At 37.8% G+C, this 21,931-nt stretch overlaps 2 protein-coding genes across 2 annotated transcripts; both read left to right on the top strand.

Annotated features, from left to right (window-relative positions):
- The first annotated feature begins 472 nt into the window (after positions 1-472).
- On the top strand, positions 473-5,312 carry LOC140541076 (MICOS complex subunit MIC27-like). The gene is made up of 9 exons (XM_072663598.1): positions 473-566; positions 939-1,040; positions 1,568-1,690; positions 2,035-2,089; positions 2,183-2,281; positions 2,622-2,713; positions 2,814-2,909; positions 3,348-3,657; positions 4,762-5,312. Exons 1-9 carry the CDS (start codon positions 555-557, stop codon positions 4,848-4,850), a joined length of 978 nt encoding a protein of 325 aa, XP_072519699.1. The 5' UTR covers positions 473-554; the 3' UTR covers positions 4,851-5,312.
- An 8,341-nt stretch (positions 5,313-13,653) lies between these two features.
- LOC140541023 (type-2 angiotensin II receptor-like) lies at positions 13,654-16,542 on the top strand. The gene is made up of 2 exons (XM_072663530.1): positions 13,654-13,733; positions 14,658-16,542. Exon 2 carries the CDS (start codon positions 14,686-14,688, stop codon positions 15,763-15,765), a length of 1,080 nt encoding a protein of 359 aa, XP_072519631.1. The 5' UTR covers positions 13,654-13,733; positions 14,658-14,685; the 3' UTR covers positions 15,766-16,542.
- Positions 16,543-21,931: the final 5,389 nt, after the last annotated feature.

Below are 21,931 nucleotides of genomic sequence, written 5' to 3'. Positions count from 1 at the left end.
AAGTATGTAGGATAGGAGTATTGTAATATTCATTATTGAATATTGAATTGACTTTTATTCATGTCTTAATGATGATTAATAACAATATGGTTATTGTGACTATATTAATTGTGACATAACAACAACAACAACAATAATAATAATAATAATAATAATAATAATGCATAACGTTTCACTTGATATCCACTTGAATCCTCTTAGTATCATGCGTCACGCATTACTGTAGTACTGTATTACTCAAGTACATGAAGACACTTCATACCTGAGGGGGTCTAACATTGCATCTGTTCAAGGAACAGCACTCTTTGAATATCTGCCGCCTTCACTGCATGCATATGATCATCATTACTCATCTCTCAGTTTCATATATTTGGCTGCATCATTATTTTTAGAAGTCTGCACTTAAGAAGAAGAACTTGCTCGTAGAGAATCGGTCTCTAGGTGTCAGTAGGGAGCCGTGCAGTGTTCAGCTTACAGCACAAACGCAGCAGAGCAAGAGGGTAAACAATTCATTGGAGGAAAGTGTCAGAACTACAGGGTAGAAAGTGCTGGCTATGTCGTTCAAGGTGAGAAATTCTGCTTTAAGGATCAGAGAATTAAAGCGTATTTTCGGTTAAGACTTTTATTTTTTTCACCCAGCTGAAATGAATTAGCTAGCTAGCTAGACGCAAACTGGTGCTCAGGTTGGCTAGCTCAGCTAGCTGCATGCCTGGCTGAAAGTGACAGCTGGTTCTCTCATTGGTCCAGTGACCATTACAGTCAAGTTTATTCTTGAAATTTCTGAATGAAAATATTGCCATTGTCGTGACGTTGAGAGCTGCATATATGTGTGTTGTCAGTCATAAAACGAGTACAAGTAAGTTAGCTACACGTTTTGACCGTCTATTGAAATCTGAAACTCTTCCCAAAGCTTCCCTAAACTTTTTACTTTCCCTCAGGTGGTCAAAGTGGTGGCTGTCCCAGTAGTTCTGGGTTTTGCCTCGATCCGGGTTTACACCATGAGTGAGGCCAATACGGAACATCTGCTCACACCTCGAGAGGTAGCTAACGTATTACAATAAATAACGCTGGAAATACTGTTTTACCAGCTACCTCAAGATAACAAGAACTTGAACTGTGCTTGACAAAAGTCTGTTTTATTAGAAACTCCTACCTTATACATTTCCATTTGTAGCATTTCGATGACTCTCTTTCCAGAGCAACGTACAAGGTAACTCATATTACAGAGGTGGGCCAATGTAGTCTTGCCCAAGGACTCTTAACCACCCAGAACGGGAATCCATGTTAATGGCAATGTCGACCTGCTCCCCTCTATGTATTTAATCCTTGCTGGGTTTCTGATCACAGGATTGCTATTAGTTAATTGTCTGAATGGTGAGAACCACAATGCAGTCCTAACACTGGGTTTAGACACATCCATGTAACTGCATATCACATGGATATTACATAAAAGACAACCTTTCAATCTATCAAGATTTTTGTCATGACTAGCTTTAGAAACAATCTTTTGTAAAAATTGTGTCTGCTTCTTATTTATGTTTAACCTCTTTTTCACCTTTCTCTATAGCTCTCAATCTACCCAACAGAGTCTCAAGGGAGGCTTCGCTATGTGGAGGAACAACCAGGGACTCTGCAGAGTGGTCTTGGTATAGTCAGGGGAGGTCTACAGTCCTATGTGCAGAATGTAAAAGTATGGCCCTTTGGTACTTTTGACTATGCAATCCTACATGATGAAGTGAAAATCAACTAACATGTTGTGCTTAAACCCTAATTTGGTTTTAATCTGGTTACATTTCTGTTGTCTTTTCAATAATTCTTATACAGTATATGCACAGAAGAAGTGCTCTCATTTCTTTTCTTTAAGGCACTGTTATGCAATATAGTAAAAGAAAGAAATGGTAGAAAAAGGGATGGTTTTAATAAGGGTTAGCATTGTTTACTGTCCTTCGTGGCATGGATTTAATGTGAATACTTTTTTCAAAATGTATTTATATTATTATTAATATTATTATTTTTCATTTTTTGTCCAATCAGAGTGCACTTGTGTCTGCTAAAGTAGCAGCTGTGAATCTCTACCATGGGGGAGAAGGTGCGAAAGAAACACACAGACTCTTATTTGGCATATGTCTTAAACCAAAATGGTTAACTTTCATTTCACATCAAGTTGTGTGTTATTTCACAGACATCTACCACTTCCTTAAAGATCCTCCCTCTGGATTTGTCCCCAGGGTTGCTGTGATCACTGTGTCTGGCCTGGCTGGTGTAATTCTTGCAAGAAAAGGTCAGTCATGAGCCTTGTCTTGTCTAACATATCTTTAGGTTTAATTATGAGTACTTAACTTATTAACCTTTTATGGTTTTTACTTGTCTTAATAGCTTGTGTGGACTAGCAAAAAACTAATTGTACAGTGTAACTGCATGTTTGCTGTACATAGCTGCAGTACAACTTTTTAATCTTGAATCTTCTGTAAATGAATCATTTTAAATTTATTCATTATATTCATTAGTGATCAGTACATTCTTTTTTTAAACAAAGCCATTTATTTAGTTTCTTTTTTTCTTTATACATATGGATTCTGCCTCCCTGAAAAAGGTGATCTAAACTTTTTTGTTTCTTCCAGGGTCACGTTTAAAGAGACTGGCGCTTCCCTTGAGCTTGATCACAGCAGGATTTGCTGTGTGTTACCCTGTACAGACCATATCCATTCTGAAGGTACATCCATGCTGAATTAGTGTTTTAATTATTCTGCTGTTTTATAGTGCATTTGAATATGGTTTCTGAAATTTTCCCTTTGTCATGTTTTTTGTTTTAGGTAGGTGGAAAGAACATCTATGCAGCCTCAAAGTGGACAAGCACAACTGTAGTATCATTGTGGAAAACACCGGCAGCTGTGCCACCTAGTTCAGAGGTATACACTTTTTTACTGCTATTATATATATTTATTTATTATTGAAATGCTGGACTTAAAGTGGTCAGTTTTGCTTGTTTAAAACCCCAGTAGCTTTATTTCTATGTTATATACCAAAGTGGTATATCCTTGGCACGTTTTTCACTGTGGGGATATATTTAGAGTAATGTTGGTAATTTCACTTACACATTAGCAAGGGTACAAAATCTTACATGCTGGACCCAGGAAAAATAAATAGTAACACACCATTCACACAAACGTTTTGGCCCTACAGTAGATAAGAGGCTTATCATACTGTCTGTGGTTGTACCATTTATGGCACAAGAAACAAATTGTCAAATTGCCATATTAACAGATAAGTAGTTAAACTGTCTCACTTCTAAATATATTTTTTCCTTTGTGATTAATTACTGTTTTTTGCCCTCTCTTACCCTCAAGTCTGCAAAATCCTCTACTGCTCAAACTATGCCAACTGAAGAAACTGAAGCTGCAGGAATGGAGGAGAGTTCCCAAGAGGTTCCTCCCCCAACTATGCCCAGCTTGACTCCCATGCCTGAAGCACAGGCTGCTCCTGTCCTGCTTACAACCCCTGCCCACTCACAAGCCTCTGAGACAGAACACATCATTCCCTTGACAGAGGATGAACCCATAGTGATGGCTGATATGGAAAAGAACTCTTCCTCTCCTGATGACACCAAACCTAGGACTTCATCTTTACAATCCTTACCAGAGACTGAAAGTTCCACAGGTAACTGTTCTGGCCAATCATTAGTAACCTCAGTGATAGCTGGTCATAATGTTTGCTGGGAGTGAAATAAAAGACCCATTAATAGCTCCCACACTACAAAATCACAGTTGAGTGCCCCTTTCTAGCTACAACATTACATTTACAATTTAGTTTATTCATCTCACCATGCAAATTAGTTTTATAGCATAATTTACAAACCTTCATCTGTTTGCAATAAAACAATTAAACAGTTTACAAAATGCACGTTTAATGAATACTGCAGTCTCAGAGTTAACACCATTAAAAGAATCCCTCATATAAGAGTTTCTTATGCTAGAAGGTTCGCAGGTTAAATGCCAAAGGAACACTGGCTACACTACCTGGATGTGGCAGAAAGAGGAAGCTGTCTCTGTCTGCCACCAGATTTCTGAGGAGCCTTCGTGTGACTATAAAAGACCAGCAGCAAGATCTGATTTTAGCAGGCACTGAGGTCTCCATGCCCATCCACTTCTACTGATCCAAAAGCAGAAGAACAGTCGGCTTCAGGCTGCTCAGAATCATGTAAATAGGTCACAATGAAGCATACGGTAAACAGAACACACTGCCTGTAGTATAGCATGGCAGTGACTTGATGATGCCCTGGGGCTGCTTTCCTTCCTCTGGCACAGGAAACTTGATGCATGTGGAGAGGCTGTCCCAGTCGCCTGACTTGAATCCTATGGAAAATATTTGGTGGGATTTAAAGATGGTTGCAGCACACAAATCCAATAGTGTATATATAAGTGAACTAGAATCCACTCCCATGAGGAATTAAGGTTTCTCAGGACCGCTGCAAGAAGCTGGTGTCTGTTTGTACATCACGTTTGCATGTCATAACATCAAAAGCGTCTTTTGAATGTGTGTATTGAGTATTTTACAACTGCTTTGACCATTTGTTAGCCAGTCAGATTCTAGACCCTAAAATGTAATAATTTTAGGGTCTAGAATAATGGTAATAATAATAATAATAATAATAATAATAATAATTGAATAGTGCCACATCACATAGTGAATATTTGTACTATTTCTGGACATGTTTTACTGGAATATTGCAACATCACAATCTTCTCATGTCCGTTGTTGCAGAGAAGCAGAACCATGGAGCCGATCTTACAATGATGGACTTTGGGCAGTCTAACCCTGAGGACGCTGACCTCTATAGCACACGTAGCTGAAGAGCGCGAGAGCACTGGAAACACAGCACTCATCTGTTCACTCATAACTCAGACATGCTTTAGATACTTGGTAGGGAAATAATTTATTGAAGACTCAGTGTTAGTAATGAATGAAGTAATGAGCAGTACTGATATTGGAGAACCTGAATGATAAACATTGTCATTTCTATCTCTTGGTAAGGCATGTAGTTGATTCTTTTTTCAAATTGCACTAAATTTGATATAAATATCATTTTATATGTTGGAATTAATTGGTATTATTGTTATTGTCTATATAACTAATCCCATGCCACTGTTGTTGACTTCCTAGTAATATGTCCACTGTATTTCCAAGAATGCACAAGATGGTTGTCCTGTCAAAATGTGCCAAAACATTTGGTCTGCCTTGTGGAGGGGTTTGCTTGATCTCTCAAGTGACACCCTTAGACTTGTACATACAGTAAATAAAACATTAGAGTATGACTCCACATTGTTTTTTTTTTGAGAATGTGAGGGACCAACAAAGCACTGACTCCACGATGTCATGGTTTCTCAATTACTCTAATAACACAATCCTAAACAGCCCCGCAGCTTCCCGTCTGTGTTAATTAGCAACATGAAGGAAGGATTGGAATGATGAGTTATCTAAGAGTTACCTAGGTGGCTAGCTAGTTTTATCATTTCCACTCTGTGTGGTAAAAAAAAAGAATGTTGTTTACAAGAAACAATAACATTATTTTCCTTTGATGTGAATTAAATTAAAAGTGAGAGTTGATTAATGTTGGAAAACGCATGAATACCAAGCTAAATATTAATATAATTAATATTTAGCATATGTTTATATTTATTAATATTTATATTTAATTACTTCATTAAAAACATAATTTAGCTTGATATTAATTCAGCTTGCCAAGCCAATCTCTACAGGAGCTTGTGGTGAGATGTACATGATGGTGATCTTATGTAGCAGTTTTGTTTTTTATCATTAAAGGATGAATGTGCTTGGCAGTGTTAGGATCACTGTTGAGTAGGTGGGATACAGGAGGACACAGACCACTGGCAGTAAGGAATGAACAGTGTGGATGGGAAGCTGACTGAGTGGCTGCAAGATGTTTTTACTGTGAGCCCTCATGATGTGCTCCTCCACAACCAACTCCCAGCACACAGGAAAATAATCCACCCTGATATCATCGCTTCCCATAAGCTGAATATGTGCTCTCAAGTACATACTTAAGCTTCTGGATAGTACACCAAGACACGCGCAGGGTTTAGCAGAGTATATATTAAAAAAAAGTAGAAATTGCTGAATACTGAATACACTGCCTGTGTATGTATTCTGTATTGAACTTAAACAAAATTCTAGTTTAAAAATACTGTACGTAAGAGTGCACTGTTACTGGTTGTCAGTTTTCTTCTCAGCACAGAGAGTCTAATGTTGATACCTGGATATAGTACATACATATTAAGCCTGTTATTAAATAATAATAATAATAATAATAATAATACTATGCAAAGGACACCAAAGCACAACTATTTATCTCTGTGTGTTTTTCATGCAAAACAACAAGAAGAAGAAAGTTAGGACCCATTGAGGTAGTTTGAAGAACAAAGCATGGTTTCTCCTGCCCATCACCACAATTCCATCACCAGTTCACTTGATTTAAAATATTTAAATATATAAAATTTCCCCAGTCTAGAAAGACAAATCTAAATAATACTACACTCTCTTAAGGACAGCATTGGGAATGTTTAATGAACACAAAGACAAACATAAAACCATTACGTTTTGAGTGAATGTTATTTGTGTTTATTCTAATAGGAGTGTTAAACGCTTACTGAGCAGATAAGACATTTATCCCTAATTAAAACATTTACACTGTAAATATTGTTAATTATATATAAAATATACAAATAATAAAATAAATGAACTCCAATGTTTAGTTTACATCCACTACTAAGAAGACTTTGGTTTGATAAGTCTGTGCATGCTGTTGATTGAGTTTGCAACATGTTATTAATAAACAAGCATTATTGGTGGTTCTTTATAGGGCTGCCACCAACGACTATTTTTCTATCGATTAACCTATTGACTTGGTTAGTTGATTCATGTAAATTATTAATTTTATCAAAGTGAAAGTGGTCAATTTTCCCTCCAAAAAGATATATACCCCTGATATGTGTATATATCTGATAACTGTTGTATTTATGGCATTCCACACACATATGGAAATGTAGAATGAAAATAATTAGATAAGGTACATGCCCTATCAAGTCCAAAGCACATAACACACAATGGCATCGTCAAACAGTGAAGAAGCCCAAAATAACATTTTCTCTTATTCTCTTATTCAGTGGAACTGCATGTGTTGCAGGCACTGTCTAAAATAACAAATGGTTCTTTGAGTGATGCTATAGAAGAACCACTTTTGGTTCCATAAAGATACCTTTTTGTAATAGAAATGTGGTCTTTAAATTGATAACACACTTTAAATTGAGAATTTCCCCACTGTAGGACTAATAAAGGATTATCTTAAAGATTCTTTGCTACCAAAGATCTTGGATCTTTTAAAGGTTCTTCACACTCACACATCTCTATGACAAACATGGTTCTTTATGGAATTAAAAGTGGTTCTTCTATGGCATTGCTCAAAGAATAATTTGTAGCACCTTTATTTTTAAGAGCGCAGGTGTGAAAGTAATGAACGTATCTTTAACCAAAATGTCAGCAGATTTTAAGTGGATGAATTATCCATGAAAAGACTGAAGCAGTATTAACCAATGTTCAACATTAAAGGATGAAAACTGGATGGGTATAGAGTCTGAATTGTTTATAACAGTGGTGATAGAAACCAGCTGTCTGAAGAATTTAATGGCTTTTAAAGTTCAAGTTCAAGTTTATTTATTTAGTGCTTTTTACAACAGACGTTGTCACAAAGCAGCTTCACAGAGATCCAAACCAATGGCGACAGCAACAAGGGAAAACTATCTCAGAGGGAGAGGAAGAAACGCTGAAAGGAACCAAGACTCAAAAGGGGAACTCGTCTTACACTAGTTAACACAGGCGGCAAAACAAATTACAGCAAAAGCATGAAATAAAGAAATAACTGAGGGTGAATGGCACCATGGCAGCGGAGTCGGTCTGGAGGGCAGGCAACAACACCCAGTTAATCTGATCTTACACCAACATCAAACCAGACGGGGGGTTGAGAAATCAGTGTGAATCATTTCTAGTTCTTGTAAGCTGCTGTGTTCAGCACTAACTAGAGCTTGTTTGTGTGCTAGCAGTGTTGAAGGACAGATCAACACTTTTGGACCATACAGAATGACCTCTTTTTCGGAGAGTTGAGCTTGAAGTTATTTGACATCTGACCATTTGTGTTTTACATAATTCTTAATTTTATTAAGCTAACATGTATCATATAATTTAGCTGATGTAACTGTTCATCTGCATAGCAGTAATTGCAATTGTATGTTATATTTGTTCATAACAGTACTCAATGGTAACATATACAATGAGAATTGTAGATGTCCTAGAACAGAACCTTGTAGTGTGCCATATTTTATTTTTGTATATACATACAAATTACAATCAGTCAGGTATGATCTGGCATGGCTAATCCTGTGCCCCAACCAGGTTTTCTAGCCTGTTTAGCAGAATAGTGATTCTAAATACAAATCTGTTGTTTTTTTTATTTGATTCTTATGTAAGTCAGGCATCTTATACATTTGAAATAGTTATAATCTTTTGTTGATTTTTGAAAATAAGAACTAATCTTGCATATTTTACAGCACAATTCCTATTAATTCTCTGAATGTAAAAAACAAAACAACATTTATTTAATGTGACATTACTTTTACACATCAAGCTGAAGTGTGTTGTCTGCTGAGGAGGTGGAGACATACTGTTACTCAGAAAATCAACACATGTAATTTGGATGCCAAACTTATGCATAAAGCATTAACTATGCATTAACTAGTTACTTTAGATATCTACTCAAAAAGAAAACCTTCTTGTCTACATTACATAATGAGGTGATGAGGTGATGTGGTATTGCTGTTTTCTCTCTTCCACCACTTTTAACTTGCACTTTGGTTAAAAATGAAGAAAGTTTTGTAGTATTGTTGCCTCAGCTTTCTGTTTATAACTGACAGAATTGTACAAAGTGGTTATCTGAGTTACCGTAGCCTATCTGTCACCTCCAATAAGTCTTAACATTCATTATTGACTTCTTCAACAAGGTGTTTCCACTGCAGAACTGCTGAACTGCATCAATGGATGTTTTTTTATATGGGATAATTCTGAGTAAACTCTAGAGAATGTTGTTCTTGAAAATCTCAGCAGAAGATCAGCAGTTATAGAAATATTTCAAACTGTCTGGATGTTCTGTCACTATCAGCGTACATTCAAGATGACAGTGAGTGTAAATGGCTGATGAATGGTTCAGTCTGCCAGCCAATTAGCACTCAGTAGTTAGATTTCTAGTTGGTTGTTGAAGAAATTCCTGTGTAAAAAAATAGAGAAATATTTTATTAAGAGTTTTGCTGTTCAGCTGTTTCTTTTTAGAGTGATCAGGAGAGGTGTAAGTTGCAGCTGAGCGACTGCAAATATGTCTTGTAGCATAAAGAGAGTTAGAGTAGGAAAAAAGCATTTATCTTTGCAGTACTGTGCAGTTCAATAACCCTGAGCAATGATCTTCACATGGCATGGAAAACCTGGATGAATAGTAGACATAGTCGCTGTCTTTGCTGCATGGCCTTAGTCCTGTCCATTTACTGTAGATTGTAGAGTGCACTGAGCAAACTGGACAAAGGCCTTTTTACGCTGCCTGAAGAAAAGGGCAAAGGATGAAACGGATCAAGCTCAAAAACTAGTTAGTCACTGCTGAAACTCTTGTGGTTCTGCCCACAAGGGTTGCGTAAAAATAGAATCAAGAAAACCAATAGCACACTGATACAGCACAAGGGACACTTATACAATGCTTGGAATAGTTCTAGTACATTTATTGTGTTCTATAATGCCTTTACTTTTTAATTAAATTGGTCCCACCGATACAAAACTACAGGATTTGTTCTGTAACACTTGTGTTTAGGGATATTTGGCTGCGTTCACTCGGCTGTGGGGGAAAGCAGGTTGACCAGTGATTGTGTGTAGATCCAGGTACTTACAGATGTATATACAAATGTTTACATATTTATGCTCATTAGCTTAATTGCATAGTTGTAGAAGTACATCTTACCTCCCACCCACACTACACACATATCCACAGTCCACAAGTCCTACAACTTAGACCTACTTCTCAACATTCTAATCACAGTGGATGCCTGTGCCCCCTGCATTTTTTTTTTTTTGGTCACCTTTTTTGGTTATCCTACCATAGGTGCAAACAGATAGACAGTGAAACTCAGCAGCAGAACCAATCAAAATCTCCATTTCAGCTGAGGATCAGAAAACAGGCAATCAAATGTAAAGTAAAACCAATCAATGTCTTAATTTCAGGCAGAGACGGGGTTTTTTTTCCAAACAGTGCCACCACCGAGAGAGTAGCCTCAACTCACTCAAATGTTTTTACTGTGATGCACTAACATTTATACACTTGGTCATAAAATAAATACAGTTGAACTACCAATTCCAAGCAAGCACAGCTTTGTGAGATGATGATCTGTGTCCAGGCTTTTAGTCTGTATGTCTGTTATGGTCAAAGTTGTGCACACAGTCCTCCTTTCATCTCCTGCACAACAAGTATGTACTATATGATTTTACAATACATCAATAGTTCTGTGGCCAAGCGTCTTACAACATTTTCTCTTACACTTTAAGAAAAGATTAGGTTAGGTAAGATTCAATTTTGTGCTCTTTAAAATTCATAAAGAAAAAATGGAGGTACAGACTATATATACACCACAGTTGCTTTGTTTACTTAGTCATTATACTGTAATAGTATTAAACCTGATTAGTAATTAAACCTGAGGTAAAATGCAGACAAGACTTCTCTTATATTTTATGCGATAATTTTATTTTTAATAAATTGCATAAACAGGAAGAGAGGGGAAATTACAAGAAAGTAGAACATAACCTGTGGGCCACAAAGTAAATGTCTGACCCTTTTCCAACACATGGTCTAATAAAGAGATTACCACAGGTTTAACCCCCTGATCTCATTGTCCCAAGGCACTTAAACAGCCAAACACTGCTGTTTTTGTTATGGTACTATCATAAGTGGTCAATTAGTACTACAGCATTAGACTGCAGCCCCCTTGGGGTCAAATACCCTCACTCCTGTTTGAATTCTCTCTCCCTCTAAGACTTATCTTCCCACAGTCTAGCTGGAGGGGAAGTCATTCGACCATGGGACAGAGATGTGAAATCGGCAGCAAAAAACAAACATCCTCACTTATCTCCAAATAAAAAGAAAAACAGAGCGTGATTATATAAGCATAATGTGTGCGTGGCCTGGGGACCTCTGCTTTCCCATATCTCCAGAGCAAGGGGGCTTTAGTGGACACTGCCATTCCACCCGCAAGCTCCCTGGCCCACTGCTTCACGACCCACTGCTATTTCCATCGCTTCCGCTCGTGCATGAACACTTTAATGAAAAGCCTTTCCCTGAAATTTGTTTTTAGTAGTAGCGGTTTTCATTCCAGAAGAGTCTGTGTTGTTTACACAGTGTTCCAGTAAATAGCTCTCGCTGAGTAAAATTTTACTTTTTAATACATTGGCTTTCAAAAAGAATTGCTCAAATGCATGGTTGATGACTTTAACTTTTTCTTGGAGTAAGATTCAGGTTGGTCCAGTCCTGCTTTCCTTAACTCCTCCAGAAGTCCAGAGTGTGTTTAAACAGTGAACTCTGAAGTGGCAGCTGTAGTCAAATTCATCCAGAGATGGAGAAGAACAAGGAGTTATTAGTAATAATGCATGAGACCTTGCAGGTGTGGCCAGCAAATGGCAAACGAAACATTGAAACAAAACTGGCCTATCGATGAGTGGTATATCTGGAGGAAGAAGAATAAAGCATATGCTGAAAAGAGCACCATGTAAATGAAATTGTAAAACAACTTACATCATCAAGCTAAACAGATTAGTAGCAAACTAATGGATATACTAATTTGCTAGCTTGTTAGCTACATTAACTACACATATAACTTCAGTGAAATTAACATAATCATATTCTAACAACACTTTAACACTTTCAGTTCAGCCCTAGCATGGAAGAGCAACAATTAAATATTAGACTGAAGTCAAAGACTTGAGTTATTTAATTTTCTCCACAGTAATGTTTAGAGCTGAATTTGTATGTATATCCTGTGTTTTTAGCTGTTATTCAAGGGTAAATAGCTTTCCTTTTGTGAAATGACAGGTATCAGGATGGAGGTGACTGCCATATTGCTGCATACATACATTGCAGTATAGGACACAACAAACCCAAGTGTACAAAATCATGTAAATTGTACATTTAGAATTGATACATGTCTAGCTTTCACTTCTTAACATCTTTCGCATCTTTAGGAATTATGGCTCTGTCAAGCCTGCAGATAATAAAAACCCAGTCCAGCTTTTACACAAGAGGCCCTTTATGCGTCGTCAGACTCATAAATGTCAGATTCAGGTCAGTAAATGTGAGCTGTGTCCTGTGTGACCTTGCTGTCTACAGGATGAGCCTACTTATGCAGCACATGCCAAATACAGGCAGCCTTGAAGTGACATGGCCATGGTTTCTTTGCACAGAGAGACAGTTATTGTGTCTGTCTGGCTTTGTTATCTCAGTAACGACAGCACCTGTATCTCTGTTAAGAAACAGCTGGGCTCCATATGTAGATCAAATAAAGGCATTTGATTTGTAGTGAATGATAGGAAACCTTTCCTAATGGCTTTACGTCATTCTCATTTGGAGCCTAACATTCTGGAGACAAGATTATATGTTAAATGTCATGCACATGCTGGTAATATATATATATTTTTTTACAGATATTTGATGTTGTTAAATAGGTTCAAATCTGGTTTAAGGAACTAAGAACTGTATTGAATTAATTGTGGTTGCATAAAGTTACAAGATTTTTCTAATGACTGTTGCAACTGTAAGGGCTTTCACTTGGCTGAATTGTGCATAAGCAGTAGGTGCTGAAAAAAAAAACTGGCTCCAACAATTATAAAATAATTTATAGTAAAAAACACATAATGTTGCATTGCATTGTATTGTTTGCTGTACATATTATATATCACAGATTTTCTTTCCCTTCATCATTGAAATTCTTAAAAGCTGTTAATACCCGCTTCATCAGTACTTTCACTCATTGATCAAAGGCTTAGTGCTGTAACCAGACACATGGAGGTAAACATGGTCTTCATTAAATTTCCAAAGAGACCTTAATAAAACCACTGGAGGGAATCTGCTCTCCCTAGTTTTTCTGAGTTCATTTCCTCTACGGTTGTGTAACTGTTTCACAATTTACTCCAGAAGGGGAGGAAAATGTTCCATTGTAATTGAGCCGACCAATGGCCCATCTCCAAAAGTTCAGTACACCACGCAATATTGAATCTAAGGTTTCTTAACTTGGAGGATGCAGCCAGGTTGGTGTGTTAGTTCTGCCCGATTAGCCAAAAAGCACTGCAGTTGGCCATGTTATTGGACGCCTAACTGGGCTCCAGCAAGCTCCAGCAACTCTCCATTCATGGAGAAAAGACTGTGACATGTTGATTTGATTCTCTGTTTTCACCTTCTCTTCAACACTTTAGCTGAGTTTACTGCAGCACGAGAAACAGGGAGAGCTGAAGCATTTTTCCTTCACAGATGCCTCTGGCACGTATCCAGCTGTGCGTCAAGTTCTTCGTGGGGGAGTGCTAGGATATAAAAGCCAACAAGGGGCTTCTAGTGTCCTCAGATTTCTCAAGGATTCAAGGACTGCAAGGTAATTTGTTTGCATTCTTAGTTATTATTTGTTGTCCACAAATTAGTCAACAAGTTCTTGATTTGTCTAAATTACAGATTACTTTTCGTGAGATTTCTCTTGTATATAAATTAACTTAAAATGTCTAGAAATATTTGAAACCGAACAGAGAATAGAAAAACAAACAATATCGGATGCTATTTTGTATACAGTCATAATCAAAATGTTGAGCACCCTGTCATGTTTTGTTGATGTGAAAATAAGTACTGAACTTCCAGAGAAATGTTAATGTACATTTATTGTTTCTTTGTTTAATTTAACACATTAAGTATATGACTGGTGTGTACAATTAGGTTATGACACATTTGTTGTTTTTTTTATTCATAGTATGTTTTATTTTCCCTCAATAAATACAATTGTCTGTAGTACACTACATTGGCAAAGGTTAGTGGACACCATTTAACTAAGCCAGCATTTCTTGTCAAATTAAGGGTAATAATATGAGTATTATCCTCCTCTGGCTGCAGTTAACAGCCTGAACTCTTCAGGGAAGACTTTCCACTAGATTTTGAAACCTTACAATGGCAATTGATTGCATTCATGAACAAGCATTAATGATGTTAGTTTTTCATGCTGGGTGATTAGTTGTCGGTCTCCACTCCAACTCATCCCAAAGATACTAAATGGAGCTCTATTACACCAAATAAGACAGTTCCACTGCTTCACTCCTCAGTGTGTAAGGCTTTATAACCGTCTAGCCCATGTTTGGCATTGAGTATAGTGATCTTGTATGCTTGTATGTATCTTGCTGCTCCAAATCATCTCATTCTATTTTCAGTGCTTTACTTTGGCAATTACTTGAACTGTGTTACTTAATTACTTGAACTTGAACTGTATCAGTAGTGGTTGTACTTTAATGCAACTGATTTTCCTCTATATACACAGCCAATCACAGCACAGACAGGATTCCAATATGACTGGATCACTTCATATCAACATATCACTGGACAACATATCACGGGAGGAATATGAACTGTATTCAGCCTGCCAGCCAAGCTCCCCAGTCCAACACCAGAATATCCTAATCCCAGCCATCTACAGCATCATTTTTGCCCTGGGTGTTATTGGAAACGGACTTGTGGTATTTGTCCTTTGTCAGACTTCCAGCCGTAAGACAGTGGCCAACACTTATATCCTCAACCTTGCGATGTCTGACCTTCTCTTCCTCCTAAGTCTTCCCTTCTGGGCGGTCTACTACTCTTTTGACTATGACTGGATCTTTGGTCGACTCATGTGCAAGTTGTGTGGGGGTCTGCTTACCCTCAATTTGTATGCTAGCATCTTCTTCATCACTTGTATGAGCATGGACCGCTACATGGCCATTGTCTACCCACTCAAATCCCAGAGATGTAGAAACCTGTGTAGAGCCCGAGTGGTGAGCTTTCTAGTGTGGCTTGCTGCAGGACTGACTGCCATTCCAACTATGATGTTCCGAGACACTCTACACATCGGCAATGTGACCGCATGCGTAATCCACTTTTACAGCCCCAGCTGGTTTGTGGGATTGGCTTTGATGAAGAACATCCTGGGCTTCCTGGTGCCCTTCGCCATCATCACTAGCTGTTATTGCAGCATCGGGAGACATCTTTTAACAGCCCCTGGCCTGGACAAGAGCACCAGCAACCTGGACAAAGTCCTCAAGATGGTGGGTGCAGTGGTTCTGGCCTTTTTCTTCTGTTGGTTTCCTTTCCACATGCTCACATTCTTGGATGTGCTGGTCAGTCTCAGAGTTGTGGATGCCTGTAAGGTGGGGCAGACCATCAGTCTTGGGTTACCTTTTACAATCTGCCTGGGCTTCTCTAACAGTGCCATCAACCCCTTCCTTTACTGCTTCGTGGGCAACCACTTCCGAGAGCAGTTAGGAGGACTGACTCAAACTCATTCCTCTAATTTGTCCCAAAAGCGAGGCTCCTTCAGCACAAGACTTAGTTCCTTCTCTAGGAAGCTTAGTGACCTCAAAGACTTAGCTGTTACAGAGAATGGTACAGTGTGAAGGGAGATCATGGACCTTAAAGAGTGAGTGTTGTCCATGAACTACGGACATTGGTACATATATTTAGCACTTGTAATTAGTGTCAGATAAAGACTGTTGGAGATAACTCACCTTTTTTTAACTCGTCTTTTAAGAAACGACGACCAGTGAATCGGTAACAGGGTCAAACTTAAACAATAGGACTACTGCTACTGTACTGGTTTCAGATTCCACAGGAAACCCTCAGAGATCTTGTGGAGTCTATGCTTTGGATAATCTGATCTGTTGTGGAGGCATGTGGGGGACCAACCTGTAATTAGGTGGTATTAATGTTATGGCTGTTGAGTCTCTCTGGTGTTTTTAAAGCTTTAATGCAAAATTGCTACAAAACCTTGCCTGATACATTGTTTTACTATAGTGTTGAGATATGATGTAAAATTTTAAAAAGTGAGGTCCATGTAGGGTAATGCACCACAATCAGAGTGTCCAAAGGAAATGTAATTTTATAGGTTTACCACCAAGTATCTGTGTCAAAAGGTTTCTTCACAATGAACTGTTCTGTAAAACAATCCACTCTGGATGTCCTTGTTTATATCAAATTAATAGAATTTTGCAAATGTTTAAAAAATGTGAAATTACCATTTAGGACTGCTTTGCATTATTGGTCTAAATACTGAGCTGTCTTTTGTTTTTCAGAGGCAAATGCATAGAACAAAGCTGTTATAACACCAGCATATAAAGATAATAATCTGTAAAGTTACTGTACTCATAATAAATTTGAGGTTACTCTGAACAGTCTTCTGCATGTTTGTCACTCTTCATTAAGTTGCGATAGAAGCTGTTCTACAAACCCCTGGAAGTCTGATTTAGTACAAGTGGCCCAACAGCAAGGATTAAGGCCCAGCAGATGGTATATATTGAGGACCACCCCCTCACATTCCTCCAATTTTGACCAGACGTCTGTAACGCACTTGCCCTCAGCATTTTTATGGTGAATGTTTCACTCTCTTAACGCTTTAATTCTCCTTCCCGAAGGCCAATGCATGAGCGAGCTGTGGGCATCCTCCCAAGTACAGTTGTTGCACAATCTGAAATCTTGTAATCTTCTGGAACCAGTGTAGGAATATCCTGAGGATAGGAAGGAGAACGCACACGTTGCTAGTATTCCATGTTGCATGGCGGATGTTTACATATTTGTTTACAGTTAAATAAATTTTTTTGCAATGTTCTTTGCAGTGTAAAAACACAACACTGGAGCCAACAGTCACCTTGAAGAACAGTGGTTTAAAATAATAATAATAATAATAATAATAATAATAATAATAATAATAATAATAATCTGATAGAACCTACATTTTTCAACCATCAGAGGGAGACATTTCATCATAATTGTCTGGTTCAGTCGCGCCCATTTCTCACAAACGTTTCTCAGGGACAGATGTGACAAGATCATCTGAGCAAGGTGTCTTTTAAAGGAGAAACACGTGAGAATCGAGAACACAGTATGCTAGTAATTTCCTGTTATGTTTTATTTATTGAAAATAACATTTTCCTGCCATTTTTTCTGGTTCCACTGAAATTAAACAAAACTGTAAGTGTAAGTAGGCGTTCAACTGCAAGAGAGAGGGGAGATTATTTTAGCTAATCTTCGGGTTTAATGGATTCCCGTGAGCTGTGAAGCTCGGGCAAAGCTTAACAAGCCATGTCAATGGCATTAGAGATGCATGCACACAGCCTGCTAGCCATAAACATCATTAAAAGCGAGCGGATACATCAGCAGACACACAGTACTCATCATTACTGACATGAAGCGTGGGACCGCAACCAGCAGCTCCGAAACGACTCAAACACATCGGCCGCTGGCATCCTGTGTTAAGTCTCAGTGCAAAAACAGGCCTGAAATTGAGCTGTTTTCTTCATAAAAAAGTGAAATAAGTTGTATGCTCGAGCTGTTTCTCCCCAGCTGTCAGCTCAGTGTTCTTCTAAATTAGCTGGAATTTGAATGATTTGTGGGGTATAGACGTAAGACTAAACCTTTTATTGGATAAAAAAAATAGATATGATTTTAAAGTCACCTTCATCCAAAGATCCAGGTAGGCTCCAGACCCTTCGTGACACTGACCAGCAGGAAGATTGATGGATTGATGGATGGGTGGATGGATGGATGTGAAAAGTCATTTTTAAATGCTAACTTGAGCACGATTTAAAGAATTACTCTTGGTTGAGACAAAACGACAGATAATAAGCGGAATATTCTTTTTTCAAAAGGGGAATTTTGATGAAAGTCATGCAAGCCACCAAAGAGTGGTTTGATGTAGGGTGGTTCACTGTATAGAAATGTACTCTTCACACATGAATAAAGAAATTTTATCTACTATGTAAAACCATTTTTGAAACCTCAAATATTAAAAAACAAAAAACAAAACAAAAACAGAATTCCCTTTTAAATGGAATTTTATTCATTTGATTTATTTGGATCCCCAACTTTCAGTCATTTCTCTGCTGGTATGGTAAAGAGTAGTATGTGCCACAGCAGTTTTTCAGAGTGCCGCTAATGCAACGCCATTGGCAGAATTGGGACGGTTACTTTAACACTGTTACAGATTACTGATGACCTAATCCAAAAGACTAGTAATACAGTCAGTTTAAGACTGCCTGCTCATCTACATGGATTCAGTGGCAGACTTTTTACCTGCAAACAGGGCGCTATTAACAGACAACTAGTTCTGTGAGTATCATTTAAAAGGCAGAAGGTCAAGATGAAATACATCAACAGCAGCGTCTGGTCACAATTCCACAATTCAATTTCATGGGGTTGAAGTATGAAGAGCAGATAAGGACACAAACACAAACTGTAAATAAACTCAGTCTACAGGTGATGCTGCTGCCGTTAGGCTGATCCTTATTAAACTGTAATGTAATAGTGCTTTTAAACAAATGTACATGTAGTTTAAATACTTACTTTTTCACTGTAATGATTAATGTCACTGTTTTGTTTTTTGTTGTATCCTAATCACCGTCACTGCACAACAAGTTTGGAAGTGAATGATAACTACCAGTTTTGCTAACAGACTCAAGCACCAGATCCAGTAATGAGGGGTAGGGGGCATTCTATGCTTATTTGGACTCCCAACCACAGATGATTGTGGCATTACTGGGGAAAAATCTACTGATGATATGTGTTAGTTTACTACATAAACAATAAAGAATGCACTCTTTCAAGGATGCTTGACATCTAAAAGTGTGCCTATATCCCTGTAGTTCCTGTAGTATCTGTGTATGCGGCCCAAACATATATATTTTGGTTATCATGCAGTAAGATTCAGTGTGTAGTGTAGTGATTAGCTTCAGATCATGCTCGCTCATGCTCGTCTTCATATATGCCTCTATACTGTGACCAAAGTGTTTAATTTTTGTGCCAGTCTTGTTTATTGTTTTATTGTTTATTTGGATCCCCATTAGCTGCTATTCTTCCTCGGGTCCGACATACTTAACATACAAAACAAATAACAATCATAAATCATAACTACAAATCAAACAAATATGCAAAAAAAAGTAAAGATAGGAAAATAACATAAACTATAATTTCGTATGAATACAGAACAGGTTCAAGGACATCACTCCTTCTACATTAAAAAGTTTCACATCTATTTCCATCTAATTCTAGTATTGGAACAAAAATAAAACTCCAATTGAATTACAGTTATGGTTGAAATTAGAATGCCATGCCATAAAGATTCCTTCAGATTCCTTCAATAGTCTGCCACTCACTTTAATACTAGGTGTAAGTAATTTACACAGCCTCTTTCAGTCACAGCCAGTAAACTTGTGCATCTGTGACAACAATGATAGATTCTTCTCACAATCATGTCTAGAAATACTCATTTCAAAGGTTGGACTCACTTTTCATTGTGAATGATTACTGTTATCTTGTAGAATAAGAACACATAGGGCGTATTTACACCTGGCACTAACATGCTTTTTGTATCCGGATAGTCTCTGGATACACTTTGACCAGATTCTAGTTACACTCTGTTACCAATTAAAATGCGCCCCTAGTGTCACCACGTGAGATCCGGTTTTACTTTCCCATTAAAAAAAGCACACCATTTCTGTTTTACTTCTTGCAAACAAGTTTCTAATCAGATTGGTCCTGCTCCGGGAGACTGTAAAAGTTTAGAGGAATGTTGGGGGTTCTACAATGCTGTGGTGTCTCACATTCCACACAAACACACACACAAGAGCAAAGGAGAAAGAACAAGTGAAGACAAGGTCCACAGTAATTATTCCTCTTCTTAATGTATTTCCACTTGTCTGGCACAATCATATGACAGAAAACCCATTCTGTTTACACTGGAATTAAAGATAGAGACGAGATTTGTCTCTAACCGCCTCTGTATGTGATTTGAGTGATCCGATCATAATCTGTTTACAATGCATTTTGAGGGTGTTTACCAAAAATGCACATTAATGGCAGGTGTAAACTGACCCTTACAGTCAGTTTACATCTTTTTATCATATTTAAACATATGGTAGACTAAAATTTGCTAGAGACCACCTAGACAGGACTTTTAGAACCAAAGTCTCCCCTTGAAAATCAACTTGTACAGTTTTTTTTTTTGACAATAGATGAGTGTAATTGACAGCAACTGTGGCAAGAGTTACGCTACATGGACAAAAGAATTAGGATACCTACACATTACACCTACAGATGTTATGACATCTCATTCTATATTCATAGACATTAATATGGAGTTGGTTCCCCTTCGCAGTTATAACAGCTTCCACTCTTCTGAGAAGGCTTTCTACAAGAGTTTAGAGCGTGTGTGGGTGAAGTTATTCATCCAGAAGAGCATTTGTGAAATCAGACACTGATGTTGGACAGAAAGGGTTTTGGCATGCAAAATCCATTTTATTTCATCTTAAAGGTGTTTGATGGGTTTGCAAGCTAGACAAGTTCTTCCACACCAAACTCACCCAACCATGGACCAACTTCATGGACCTTGCTTGGTGCACTGCACCGGGGCACGCTGGAACAGAAAAGAGGCTTCTTCAAACTGTTTTCACAAAGTTGGAAGCATCCAAATGTCTTGGTATGCTGAAGCAGATCTTCTTTCAGTGGATCTCTGGACCAACCTCTGAAAAACAACCCCATAGCATTATCCCTCCATTATCCTCGTATCCCTGTCAGAATGTCAGATAAAGAAGTACAGTTTGTCACTGCACAGAACACATTTTCACAGTCCCATGGCGGTGTGCTTCACTCCTTGGCTCTCGGCGACCCTGCTCTGTAACGTTACATGGTCTGTCGCTTTCACATTTCTATAAAGACATTCACAGATAATGGTAGAATATTTAGAAGGGAATATTTCATGAACTGACTTGTTGCAATGGTGGCATCAAATATTCATATGTTTCATAAAAGAAAAGGGTTTTTAAGGTGTGTCCTATTTTTTCACATGATGGTACTATGTCGATTACTGCATTTTTGTATATTAAAACTTTAGCAGTTTAAAATGTATAATAATGAGGTAATATTAAATATTTTACAGATCATCATCATTATTATTATTATAACACAATACTTTATAGGTACATGCTTTGCAGATGCTTACCTTTCAGCATTATTTATTTTTCAGCATATCTATTTGCCCCTTAACACAGAAAGGCTTATAACACTAAGGTTATTCAGTAATCACAGGTACTTCTGTACAAACTGGTAGGGCTCGTCTTTGGTAACAGAAGTTTGTAATAAGATTTCTGGCCTGCCAACAGACCATAGGCTTTTTAAGGAGTTAAACTCACCATAAGGTTCTCTAACCTCAAATCTAACATTTACTCTAACCTCAGCCCTTGATCAAAGAATCTAACACATATATCTAACTGTAGTAAGTGTGAACAGCCACAGTGCAGTACTACCTGACCAAACTCATCCGTGATCTGTGAAGTTTCGACCTTACAAAAAAGCCAAGTTACAGCATACAATTGTACAAGGAGATGTGCCTGCCGAGTGCTGACTAGCATGTAAGTGTCTGTAATCGACTGTACTTTGGCACATTTTAAAAATGACACATTTATGTTTTTCCATGGGAAGAAAAAGTCCTTTCTGGTCACACAGGGGACACATTTTTGTGAAAGGTGTACATGGAATCCAGTCAATGTATGTCCATATACAACGTGGACATGA

This window comes from Salminus brasiliensis, chromosome 19 (assembly GCF_030463535.1).
Source record: "Salminus brasiliensis chromosome 19, fSalBra1.hap2, whole genome shotgun sequence".
Classification (NCBI taxonomy): Eukaryota; Metazoa; Chordata; class Actinopteri; order Characiformes; family Bryconidae; genus Salminus; species Salminus brasiliensis.
The sequence above is the reverse complement of the archived record's forward strand: the minus strand, read 5'-3'. Positions and strand labels throughout refer to the sequence as shown.

Excerpts from the sequence above, each read along its gene's own strand:
- LOC140541076 (XM_072663598.1), top strand. Across the intron at positions 1,041-1,567 it reads ATCTGCTCACACCTCGAGAG|CTCTCAATCTACCCAACAGA; the intron begins GTAGCTAACGTA and ends CTTTCTCTATAG. Across the intron at positions 3,658-4,761 it reads AGAGACTGAAAGTTCCACAG|AGAAGCAGAACCATGGAGCC; the intron begins GTAACTGTTCTG and ends CCGTTGTTGCAG.
- LOC140541023 (XM_072663530.1), top strand. The coding sequence starts at position 14,686 with ATGACTGGATCACTTCATATCAACATATCACTGGACAACATATCACGG.